The following is a 12,873-nucleotide window of genomic DNA, read 5'->3' as shown; positions in this document are numbered from 1 at the left end:
CACTCGGTAGGATTTTTTTTCAAACTTAGGCGAGTGTTGGACTGCAGCTAAGTCTCCGAGTGAGAAAACTTAGGCGAGTAATGGACTGCACCTAAGCCCCCGAGTGGGAGGGTTGCTCTCCACTCGGTAGGATTTTTTTCAAACTTAGGCGAGTGCCGGACTGCAGCTAAGTCTCCAAGTGAGAAAACTTAGGCGAGTACTGGACTGCAGCTAAGCCCCCGAGTGGGAGGATTGCTCTCCACTCGGTAGGATTTTTTCAAACTTAGGCTAGTGCCGGACTGTAGCTAAGTCTCCGAGTGAGAAGACTTAGGCGAGTAGTGGACTGCAGCTAAGCCTCCGAGTGGGAGGATTGCTCTCCACTCGGTAGGATTTTCAAATACTTAGGCGAAACTGGTTCGCAGCTAAGCCCCCGAGGGTGAGGCTGGCTCACCACTCGGTAGGAAATTATTTTTACAAACTTAGGCGAAGCGGATTCACAGCTAAGCCACCCACTGGGGGATTTCTTACGCAAACAAAAACAATAACAATCGCTGAGAAAATTATAACGCTCTTGTCTTTGATAAATAAACTAAAGGAGTTTTTTCTTATTACATCTCATCCGAGTGAGAATTCAAGTGTAAAAGGGGCGGAGAAGCTCCGCATTCCAGGCTCGTGGCTCATCAATCTGGCGATCGACATTATAGAGATGATACGCTCCATTGTGGAGGACTCTGGTGACTATGAAGGGGCCTTCCCAAGTAGGAGCGAGTTTGTGTGGTTTCTGATGATCGACTCGGAGGACTAAGTCTCCTTCTTGGAAGGCTCGACTCTTCACATTTCTGGCATGGAATCGACGCAGGTCTTGCTGATAGATGGTTGATCGGATCATGGCCATTTCTCTTTCTTCTTCCAGGAGGTCGACTGCGTCCTGCCGGGCTTGTTCTGCTTCTTCTTCAGAGTAGAGCTCGACTTGAGGGGCGTTGTGAAGCATGTCACTCGGCAAGACTGCTTCGGCTCCATAGACCAGAAAGAATGGGGTTCTTCCGGTCGATCGGTTCGGGGTCATCCTCAATCCCCAAAGAACTAATGGAAGCTCGTCAACCCATGCACCTGCTGCGTGCTTGAGATCGCGCATCAATCGAGGTTTCAGTCCTTTGAGAATTAGGCCGTTTGCTCTTTCCGCCTGTCCATTCGACTGAGGGTGAGCGATCGAAGCATAGTCGACTCGTGTGCCCTGAGAGGTGCAAAAGGCCCTGAATTTGTCGGAATCGAAGTTTGACCCATTGTCAGTGATGATGTTGTACAGAACTCCATATCTGAATATCAACTCTCTGATGAAACTGATAGCAGTGCAAGCATCAAGATTCTTGATAGGCTTAGCTTCAATCCATTTGGTGAACTTGTCGACTGCTACTAGCACATGAGTGAAGCCGCTCCTGCCCGTTTTCAGTGGTCCAACCATGTCCAGCCCCCAAACAACGAAGGGCTAGACGAGTGGAAGTGTTTTCAGAGCTGACGCGGGCTTGTGTGACATATTTGAGTAATACTGACATCCTTCACATTTGTCGACTATCTCTTTTGCCATTTCATTGGCCCTTGGCCAGTAGATTCCCGCTCGGTATGCTTTAGCCACAATGGTCCAAGAGGACGCATGATGTCCATAGGTCCCCGAGTGGATATCATCAAGGATCATCTGACCTTCTTCTGGTGTTATACACTTCTGACTGACTCCAGTCACGCTTTCCCTATACAACTGCCCCTTTATGACTATAAAGGCCTTGGATCGACGGACGATCTGTCGAGCCTCTTCTTCGTCCTCTGGGAGTTCTTTCCTTAAGATGTACGCGATGTACGGTACTGTCCAGTCGGGAGTGATGACCAAGACCTCCATGATTAGGTCGACCACAGCTGGAACTTCAACTTCAGTCAGATCTGTGGCGCTTTTTGGCTGCGGGGCCTCTTCAGTGAAGGGATCCTCCTGAACTGATGGTGTGTGGATGTGTTCCAAAAACATATTGCTAGGAATGGCTTCTCTTTTGGAACCTATTTTTGCCAAATCATCAGCTTCTTGATTTTTCAGTCGGGGTATGTGATGAAGCTTTAACCCCTCGAATTTCTTCTCCAGCTTTCTCACTGCATTGCAATAACCAGTCATGGCTGGACTTCTGACGTCCCATTCCTTCATCACCTGATTAACCACCAAATCTGAGTCGCCATAGACCATGAGGCGACGGACGCCGAGTGAAATGGCCATGCGCAACCCATATAAAAGTGCTTCATATTCCGCCTCGTTATTGGAGGAATCAAAGTGGATTTGAAGAACATATCTGAGCTTATCTCCTCGGGGGGATACCAACACCACCCCGGCACCGGAACCATTCAGCATTTTGGAACCGTCGAAGAACATGGTCCAATGCTCCGAGTGAACCTAAGTCGGCAGTTGCTGTCCAATCCACTCGGCGACGAAATCTGCTATTGCCTGGGACTTGATAGCCTTCTTTGCCTCAAACTTGATATCTAGAGGAAGGAGCTCAATCGCCCATTTTGCCACTCGACCAGTTGCATCTCTGTTATGCACGATCTCTGACAACGGAGCGTCGCTGATGACTGTAATGGAATGATCATAGAAGTAGTGAGCAACTTACTTTGTGGTCATATAAATCCCATATACGAGCTTCTGATAATGAGGATATCTTTGCTTTGACGGGGTCAAAACTTCAGAAATATAATATACTGGGCGCTGAACTTTGAAGGCTTTTCCTTCTTCTTCCCGCTCGACCGTAAGTACCATACTGACGACTTGTCCCGTGGCTGCGATGTAAAGCAGCAAAGGCTCCTTGCTGATTGGGGCAGCAAGCACCGGCTGGGTGGAGAGCAGAGCTTTGAGCTCTGCAAATGCTGCATCAGCTTCGGGAGTCCACTCGAACTTGTCGGATTTCTTCATCAATCGGTAAAGAGGCAATGCCTTTTCACCGAGACGGGATATGAATCAACTTAAAGCGGCCAAGCAACCAGTAAGCTTCTGGACGTCGTGCACTCGCACATGACTTTTCATTCGGAGTATAGTACCGACTTTTTCTGGATTGGCATCGATTCCCCGTTCGGAAACGAGAAACCTGAGTAATTTTCCGCCAGGAACTCCGAATGTGCACTTTGATGGATTAAGCTTGATATCATACCTCCTGAGGTTGGCAAAGGTTTCAGCAAGGTCAGCCAGCAGGTCGGAACCCTTCCGTGACTTGACCACAATGTCATCCATGTATGCTTCCACATTCCGACTGATTTGAGTGAGCAAACACTTCTGAATCATCCTCATGAATGTGGCTCCGACATTCTTGAGGCCGAATGGCATGGTAACATAACAGAAGCACCCGAATGGAGTGATGAAAGCTGTTTTGATCTCGTCAGGTCCATATAGACGGATCTGATGGTACCTGGAATAAGCTCTAAAAAAGACAGTCGCTCACATCCCGCAGTCGAGTCGACTATCTGATCAATGCGGGGGAGAGGAAAATGATCTTTCGGGCAGGCCCGATTGATATGTTTAAAGTCAATGCACATGCGAAGTGACTTGTCCTTCTTGGGGACCATGACAACGTTGGCGAGCCACTCGGAGTGGTAGATTTCTCGAATGAACTCCGCTGCTAAGAGCCGAGCCACCTCTTCGCCAATAGCCTTTCTCTTCTGGACGGCGGACCATCGGAGCTGTTCCTTGACAGGTTTTACTTTTGAGTCGACTCTTAGGTGGTACTCAGCCAGCTCCCTGGGAACACCCGGCATGTCAGAAGGCTTCCATGCGAAAATGTCCCAGTTCTCACGGAGGAACTGGATGAGCGCTTCTTCCTATTTGGAGTCGAGTGTTGTTGAGATATGAGTTGGAGCAGCGCTGGGATCGGTCGGGTGGATGTGAGCTATCTTCGTTTCGCCAGACGACTGAAAAGCTGATTCTGTGGCGGGCTTCTTGGTTCACAACAAATCACTCGGGTCTGTAGTCTTCTGGTATTCCTGCAGCTCCACCACCGCCATCTGAGCATCAGCGATCTTTGAACCTTTCTGAAAACATTCTTTCGCTTTCTTCCGATTGCCCGTAATAGTGATCACACCTTTGGGGCCAGGCATCTTCAACTTGAGATACACATAACACGGTCGGGCCATGAAGCGTGCATAAGCCGGCCTGCCCAAAATAGCGTGATAGGCACTCTGGAAGTCTACAACTTCAAACGTCAACTTTTCTTTACAGTAATTCTTGGAATCACCGAAAACCACATCAAGAGCAATCTGACCGAGTGATTCAGCCTTCTTCCCAGGAATAACTCCATGGAAACTCATGTTGCTGGTACTTAGTCTGGACATCGGAATGCCCATCCCTTTCAATGTCTCAGCATATAATATGTTCAAACCACTGCCACCATCCATCAAGACTTTGGTCAGTCGAGTGCCTTCAACAACTGGGTCGACCACCAAAGCTTGCCTACCAGGGGTGGCGATGTGCGTTGGGTGATCGGACCGGTCGAATGTTATGGCAGTCCGAGACCACTTTAGATAACTGGGTGTCGCCGGAGCAACCATATTCACCTCTCGGTTGATAACTTTCAGTCGACTTTTGCTTTCAACATCAGCAAAAATCATCATGGTGGAATTGACCTGGGGGTATCCATCGTCACTATCTTCCTTGTCCTCAACTTTGTCCGACTACTTTTCCTTATCTTTGGGCTGCTTGCCCTGGAACTGCTAGATCAAGAGTCGACACTGTCGAGTGGTATGTTTCGGGTAAATGAAATTACCCTCTTCATCTTTCTTGGTGTGGACGAGACATGGCAAATCCAACACATCATTTCCGTCCTGGTCTTTAACTTTCTTGGGGTTCCAAGGTCCTTTGGGTTTCCCTTTAAACTTTCCTTGGGTTACAGCCAAGGCTTCCCCAGGAGCAGCTGGCTCGGCTTTCCGCTTCTGTTTCCGATTGGAATTTCCTCCGGTTTCTTGGGCGACTGACTTGAGCTTGCCACTCCTGAGTCGATCCTCATCTTCACCATTAGCGTACTTGGTGGCAATTTCCATCATCCGATTCAGAGACATATCTCCGGTCCGACCGAATTTCAGATTCAGTTCTCTGTACTTGACACCTTCTTTGAGGCACAGACTGCTTGGTGGTCAGGAACATTCTCCACCGTGTGATGTAACGTGATCCATCTCTGGATGTAATCCCTCAAAGTTTCATTCGGCTTCTGCACGCAAGACCGCAGTTCTGTTAGCCCTGCCGGTCACTTGCATGTTCCTTCGAATGTGGTGACAAACACTCGGGCGAGATCTTCCCAAGTGTAAATACTACTGGGTGCTAACTGGTTCATCCACGCTCTGGCCGAGCCCTCTAACATGAGAGGCAGGTGCTTCATGGCCACTTCGTCATTGCCGCCGCCAATCTGGACGGCCACTCGGTAGTCTTCAAGCCAAGTATCGGGCTTGGACTCACCAGTGAACTTACTGACTCCAGTCGCCAACCTGAAGTTGGGAGGAATCACAGCGGCCCTGATGGCTCTACTAAAGCACTCTGGCCTCGAAGCATGTGCTCTACTGTTGGTAGGTGCATCTCTGTCATGACCTTCTCGGTGAGCTCTGTTCCTGTCGACCAAACCTTGAACGAGAATGGATCTCGCATCAAAGCCTGGCTCCCTGGAGTCGACTGGAATCCTTCGCCCAACAGTACGAGGGCGCATGTCATCCTGCTGTCGAGGCGCATATGACCCGCTCCTCGGGGGAGGGGTGGGCACTCGACGTCGATCGTCACGATCGAATCGGTGGTCATATTGCTCATGGTTCCCGTACTGATTACGCCGGTCCCCACGTCCCTCACGCCTCGGGGGCGATCTTGGGCTATGAGCCGATTGGACTGTGTCTGCAGCAACGGATCTGCTGTGAATCCTGTTCCGCGACTAAGAAACAGCGGAATTCTGGTCTCCTGCTGCCCAGAGTAACGCTCTGATCTGCAGCAAGCCTCTGCCAGCCTCCGACTGGGAAGGCTGAATCGACTCTGCTATACGGGCTGCAGCTGCTAAATTCTGAATCGGAGTTCGATATACCTGCAGGGGCGGAAAGAGCTGACGTCGACTGGATTCGGGAACCCGTTGTCGCGCACGCTCGTTGAGTGCTCGCTGGAGGTTCTCCAGTCGAGCGCGCTCGGCCAAGTTTGCCAGGCGCGCGTCCTCCAAGGCACGAGCCTAGGGGGTTTCTCCGACGATAGGAGTGTGCAGTGCGTCCATGTTCCGGCGACAGAGTTCTTCTCTCTGCAGCGATGTGAGAGGCTCGGGGAGATATTCCTCATGGGGACGCGACGGGTCGCCTCCACCTGCGCCTCCGTCGGTGCAGGGAAAACCGGGAGGACTGGGCGGTCCATCGACCATCAGAACCTCCGCCGCCGGATCACTGCTGTCGCACTCGGATGCGGTCTCTGTAGTGCCAGTCGACAGATCGAACATGTCGTAGAGGGATTCATCAGGCTCGATCGCCGCGACTTGAGGGGTGGCCGACTGGCGTGCCACCGCGTGTCTCACCCACCGCTGAAGTCTCGACCGACCGGAGCGCTTGCGCCGGCGGGAAACAGGGAGGAAGGACAACACATGAGCCGACCGGTAGGGGGTCGACGGTTGCCGCAAGAGAACGTCGCGGACGCACGCGCTAAAGTGCGTTGCTCCGCAGGCGGGGAGTGCGTCCACGTCGAGCAGAGCCTCCTGAAGCCAAGCGGAGTCGTCGGCGATGAACGTGAGCGCGCCGAGACGGATCTCGCGGCCCTCCACCAAAACTCCGCCAGAAACCATGATGATTTGGATCGGAAAAGATCGCAACTCCTCCAACAAATCGCTAAAACACCAGCCCCAAGGTGGGCGCCAACTGTCGTGGTTCTAAGTCTGACAGTAATGTAGGGGGGTAAGTATGGAGAGGCAAGATCTTAGCTATGGAGAAGTTGTAAGCACACGAGGTTTACGAGTTCAGTCCCTTCTCGGAGGAAGTAATAGCCCTACGTCTCGGAGCCCGGAGGCGGTCGACTGGATTATGCGCGTATGGTTTACAGGGGTGCGAACCCTTTACACTGAGGAGGGGGGTGGCTTATATAGAGTTTGTCGGACCCCTCCGGCCCTCAGTTATGCAGGGTTTTAAATACATTAAGGTCGGGTGTTACTGGTAACACCCTTAATAAAGTGCTATGATGACCATAAAGGCTACTTAATAACCGACTGTTAGCATGAGGAGTGCCTTTAGGTCTCCTGGCCGTCGAGTGGTTTGGTCTTGGTCGAGTGATCGCTTCTTGGTCGAGTGTCTTCGAGTCTGCCGAGTGGAACACCTCCAAGTCGATTGAAAGGCAATTTCTTCTAGTGATGTCCTTGGGTAGGGCAGTTTGGACAGGTCCATGACCCTACCCTAGGTACATAGCTTCGTCACTAAGCACTTCAGGTAGCTGCCTTATTGGGAAATTGACCACATCATCTTTAGTCACATTTGCATTCAAACTGTCTTCATGGTCAAGGTACAAACTAAATGAGTAATGCCCTAGTGACACAAATGTGAGCATCTAATCTGTGTCCCTATCTCCTATGATTTCTCTTAACCCATTCATGTCGATTGACAGAATGGGAATGCAGTAATATACCTTCATCCTGCCTATCATCTCCCATCCTATCTCTTCAACTAGGTTTTCAACCATGATTGGAGACCAAGTATCTGCATCTACTTCATCATACCACAATTCATGACCATTGACATAGGAACGGTTGCTGCCTTGCCCAAGAAAATAACCACCATGGTTAAACTTAACGGAAAACTTCCTACTACGCTTATCTGCATACATCAAAACAGAGCAGAACAGAGTTTCAGAATTTCTGTTCTACATAATCTGCAAGAAATAGATGCAAGCAAGCACCTTTGAGTATCAAATTCACCTATACAACCAGCATCTTCAACATGCAACAAAAGATAGCACCTTTCTCCAAACCCAAAACCCTATACGCTCAAACCACCAAATCGCGGTCGAAAACCCTAGGCAAATCTTCAAAGTACAGATGGGCATATCTGACTAGCAAGCACACCATCCACAATGCCCACCTCTAAATTTCGACCCTACAGCTTACAGCGCAAGAACCATGGAGGGGCGAGGTGAGGGCTTACTGTAGTTGGGCGGCGGAGCACCATCGGGGCGACGAACAGGCGACATCCCGACAAAACAGCTCCTGCGATGAGATGCGCGGCGCCTGCGCGGCGCCTCTCGCCCTTGTGCGATGACTCCGGTGGTGGTGGTGCGCTGCCGCCGACGATCGCCCTCCTCCCCTTTCACCGCTTCCCCTTTCGTTATGATCGACGCCGAATAGACAAGGAGATAGGAGGAATTACGGAGCCACCCAAGGGTTTCCCTGTAAAAATGCCGCGGAACCCCCCGCGAGCGCCAGTTGTCGCCTCGGATTGGTCAACAAGTGGTCAAATGGAGGGGCGACGAGTGGCGTACGGTGAACAGTGACCGTACAATCACGTGTAGACGTATTGAGTGACCGTATTGGCCGTATTTTGAAGTACAGTGATCAAAGTGTGCTTTCTTCCCAAGTTCAAGTAACGCCAGTGCATTTTACTCTTAGAAAATCTAACATTTGAAGTTTCTAATGATATATTTTTTGTGACATATAGCTCGTGTTAAATTGGTCAAGCTGTCGATCTAGAGATACGCTTGGCATTTTTTAAACCAGAAAGGAGAGTCGACAATTTGGATTTGTTCGAATTTACAAACGGCAGGTGATACCAAGGTGGTGTTCTTGGAGTGCTCACCAGAATTTGACCACATCATGTACTGCATCCTTTTACATCCAGTGCTTATTTCTGGTCAACAAATTTGCATACATACTTTTATGCAGGAAAAGACAAGGAGGATCACACTGGGTATATTCCTAATTCAAGGAAAACATATGGCATATCGAAGCAGGCAACCACAAGAATGTATGCCTCTCCCATCTTACTATGCTTCTTTGCAACTCCAAAACCAACTCTGCTCTCTTTCAGCCGGTCAACTGAAGATGATGAATAACATAGAAAAAATACACCCTAAACCATATCCAAACTGGAAAACCCAATTTTGATGAAGGCAGGGTAAACGTACGACAATATGGACATGGATCCAAGAATGTATTATGAATGGATCGGCATCTCTGACGATTCAAATCAGTTTGGTAATAGTTCTCCAGAAAATAGCACATCACTTTCATCTCTACATACCTAAGCTTCGCACCAATCAATTTGAGTTGCCATTCAAGCATACCCTAAGCACCAGCTTCTTCTCCGCAGCTCCAGAAATCACCATGAACTTGGAGACCTACTGCGCTAGACAGCCACTTTATTTGGCGCCGCGTTCGAGCTGTGTGGCCTCCAGGCTGAGATGGAGTACAGACGAGTTGCACCCCAGCACAGCAGAAGGTCGGCATTGTCTTCATCGCTCTTGCATTGTTTCAATCCGTAGCTCATCAGCCTCTCTTTGCCCTCCCTGATGGCTTCAAAGCTGAGGGGCACATGGTCAACCTCGCAACGCTGCATGTGCATTTCCCACTGGCTCAGCTTCTCATGCCGCTCAAGCCTTTGGACCCCCTCGCATACCAGTATATTCTTTATCTCCTCGCCAAGGAGCACCCTCTCCACGCGCGCCCTCTGCGGGCTGGCTGAATCCACCGCATTGAGGCTATCGAAGAGGGCGGCGTAGTAGTCGACTGTCTTGGTGAACCGATCGTGGAACAGCGGGGCATTGTGGTCCGCGTCTTGCTCCATCATCACAATGATCTTCGGCTCAAGGGCACGGATGGCAGAGAGGAAGCTCACCAGCAGGCTTGGTATCTGGCGTTGAGGGGATGGTGTCTGCGGATAGTTCAGTGTCGATGCCGGACTGCATGCTGAGCAGGCCATTTGCTTAAGCCGAGCCATGTTTGCCATTTGCTGGAGCTGAGCAATGCCGTCGCGGCTTACGCTGTCATCAACCGCAAGGAGGCGATGCATCTGCAGAGCGCAGCTGATCACAACCGCCTCACCAAAGTTTATTTTCAGGATCTCACGGAGATTGCTGAAGTCCAATGTCTCGAGTTTGCCAATCACCTTGTCGAAATAAAAGCATAGCTTGAGGTTAGCAGCTTGCCTACACAGGAGCGCCTGCATGTTGTCCAGGAACTCACTGTCTTCATGGACGACAGTTAAACGTAGTTCGGGCGGGCCCCCAGGGCGGCCATGGAAATCGTGAAGAATCTTGAGCCACTGCCACGGGTGGGTGGTTGAGCAGGACAAGTCAACAATTCGGACAACCTGCAGTGCCAGCATCATCAGAATTCAGAAGTTCTCAAGCTTGTGATGCATACAAAGTGGTCATAAATATATCACAGGACAATAGCACAGAAAACCTGGCCTTGTTGGTAGAACCAATATTGCGTATAATAGAGTAAGAAACTCAAAGCGTCAAGCTTGGATGTAGATTCCTCTTACTCTCCATGAAGTATTTTTTTTATTCAAACATGCATCATAATTTGAGACATTATTTAAGGATATCAATATTGTGGTAACAGTATATGCTATCTATATACACATATAAACCAGGTGTAACATTAGAGGCACCACAACAATCCTGAAATCAGGACTGGAGTAAATCTGAAAAATTCTCTAATTCATTGAGAAAAACAAGAATGTTTTTATACTCTATTTGATCGGACCTGATTTTGATGGTGCAAATCGATCGAGTAACATAACTAGAGAAATTATATCTGATCAGAAGAGGAGGGAATCCAAAAAATCTCTAATAATTCAAGAGGAACTCAACATATTTTATATCTTGGACCTGGTTATAACTAGAGAGGTTATAAGTTAAGAAAAAGCACACACTATATGTGTTTAGAGTTGCTGACCTATACAAGTCCATTTTCAATGTAAATACAGGCACATATTGTGATATTGAACCAGTGAACCTAAGAGAACGTGGCTTTAAACTAGTTTACTAGAAAATATATAGTCACAAAAGGAGCCAAAATTAATATAAGTATTTTAAAAAAAATTCACATAACATTTCAGACCCAGGGCTTCCAAAACGAAATAAATTAACTGTGGTTGTATGTTTGATTAGGGGCATTTCAATCCAAATTTCACCCCAGATTACATCCAGCTCGCTGTCCTTGGTCTTACCAAACAAATTGTGATGCCCTCTAAGTGAGATGGAGGGAGTAAGAATCTTCAAATATTACCATCTCAGGGAAAAAACTTTCAGGTACTAATAAGCACTGTACCTAAGTTGGATTTTCATTCCCATCAACTATTGATGATCCTGGGATCTAATCCTCAATTCCGCATATTATTAACTGTTCAACAGATAGCTCAACAAAACATTTTACAAGATGGAAAAAATTGCTTACCAATGTACTGACTAAAATTGGCATGCTAAACCAGTAATACATAACACATACATTAAATAACGGCGATTCTGAATCTTCTATATAATCCTATAAGAAAAGAACCAACTTTTTTTTGCGGGTGAAGTAAAGGACTAACTTAGCTAGATTAGACATGCCATATCACATTCAGGAAGAACAACAAATCCAAACTAAGTCAGGAAAAATAGCTGTAAATATATCTAGACAGCCACATATAACGTGAAATGTTTTTTGCATCTTTAAGCAAAATTAAAGTAGAGTGTGACCTTTTGATCCTGGACTTGCTCCAGCATAGCCCGGTTAATAGTGACAAAGCCAGTGCTGAGGTAGGGGCTGATGCTGGCGAAGTTCTCGCGGGCAGACCGGAGGCAGGCCTGCTCGAGGTAGCGAGACGGATCGATAAGGGCAGCAGCAAAGCCCTGGATGGGGCATAGAAGGCGGCGGGCTAAGCTGTCGGCGATTATCATGGACAGGCGCTGCAGTGGCCCGTCCACTAAAGAGGCGAGCTTTCTGATCTTCCTAAGGCTGCGGTCAGTCTTCTCAAAAGATCCTTCGATCACATGCGCCATGCACTCGTACAAGGCCGGGCCAAGGTGCGCCAGGTCATCGACCGTGCCCTGCTCGTGCGCACATAGCCCGTGCATCGTTTCTGCCTTCTTGAGGAAGGATTGCTGTGTTCATACAGGACGTAGCTAGGAACTAGTGCTTACTTGGGTGTCTTAGCTGGATCAACTCCTCTGGTTGTTGGCACTGCTACATTTATAGGATAGCGTGTCCAAGACATACATAGGATTGCGTGTCTAAGACATAATTGAGCCAACAGCAACAAGCTAAGAAGTTTTTACTGTGTCTGTTGGAACGAATTTGGAAATATCCACGTTAAAGGCAAAGTATTGGCATATTGACGTATCCAAGGAATGCCGTTGGAATTTTCGGTTTATTCCTTTGGCACCTTCATATCCACTGGGCAGAAATAGACAAATATTGCAGTCAACCTGATCAGACTACGGAAGACTACTCTTTGGAAGTTCCAACAGGCTTGTATCATTGATGACTTGATTCTGGGTTAACAAGGTAACAAGAGTTTTGGTACACTGGAATTATTACTTTATTAGAATAGATCCGTCTTCTACGTAGAAGTTACAGTGGCAAAACTGATGCAGTATATATTGTTATCATCTTTGAAATTTTGCTTTGTGTCATTGTCAGCAGTTTTAGTTGCTAAGCAACATGCTTTGGTTGGGCTCATGTTTGGCAAGCCCACAAACGCAGATCATGACGGGCACGCCCAAAATAATTGGACCCAACACCGGTAAGCACCTTGGCACAAGGCGTCTGCCAAATCAGTGATCGGAGCTACTGTGCTGCCTGACTAACGCCTTCGTGAAGGCTGCATTTTTTTTCTTTTGGCAGGTACTGTGTGTCTGAACTGTCATTATGTCTTATAGCCCCAGGGACGAGTTCA

The 12,873-nt window shown here is 48.4% G+C and overlaps 1 protein-coding gene across 1 annotated transcript; it reads right to left on the bottom strand.

The window, feature by feature from the left end:
• Positions 1-9,020: 9,020 nt before the first annotated feature.
• Positions 9,021-12,052, bottom strand: LOC119283553 (scarecrow-like protein 3). The gene is made up of 2 exons (XM_037563044.1): positions 11,675-12,052; positions 9,021-10,296 (listed from the first exon to the last, which is right to left on the bottom strand). Exons 1-2 carry the CDS (start codon positions 12,050-12,052, stop codon positions 9,334-9,336), a joined length of 1,341 nt encoding a protein of 446 aa, XP_037418941.1. The 3' UTR covers positions 9,021-9,333.
• Positions 12,053-12,873: the final 821 nt, after the last annotated feature.

The sequence above is a fragment of the Triticum dicoccoides genome, chromosome 4A (assembly GCF_002162155.2).
Source record: "Triticum dicoccoides isolate Atlit2015 ecotype Zavitan chromosome 4A, WEW_v2.0, whole genome shotgun sequence".
NCBI classification, from domain to species: domain Eukaryota; kingdom Viridiplantae; phylum Streptophyta; class Magnoliopsida; order Poales; family Poaceae; genus Triticum; species Triticum dicoccoides.
This window is presented reverse-complemented; position numbering and strand designations above follow the sequence as displayed.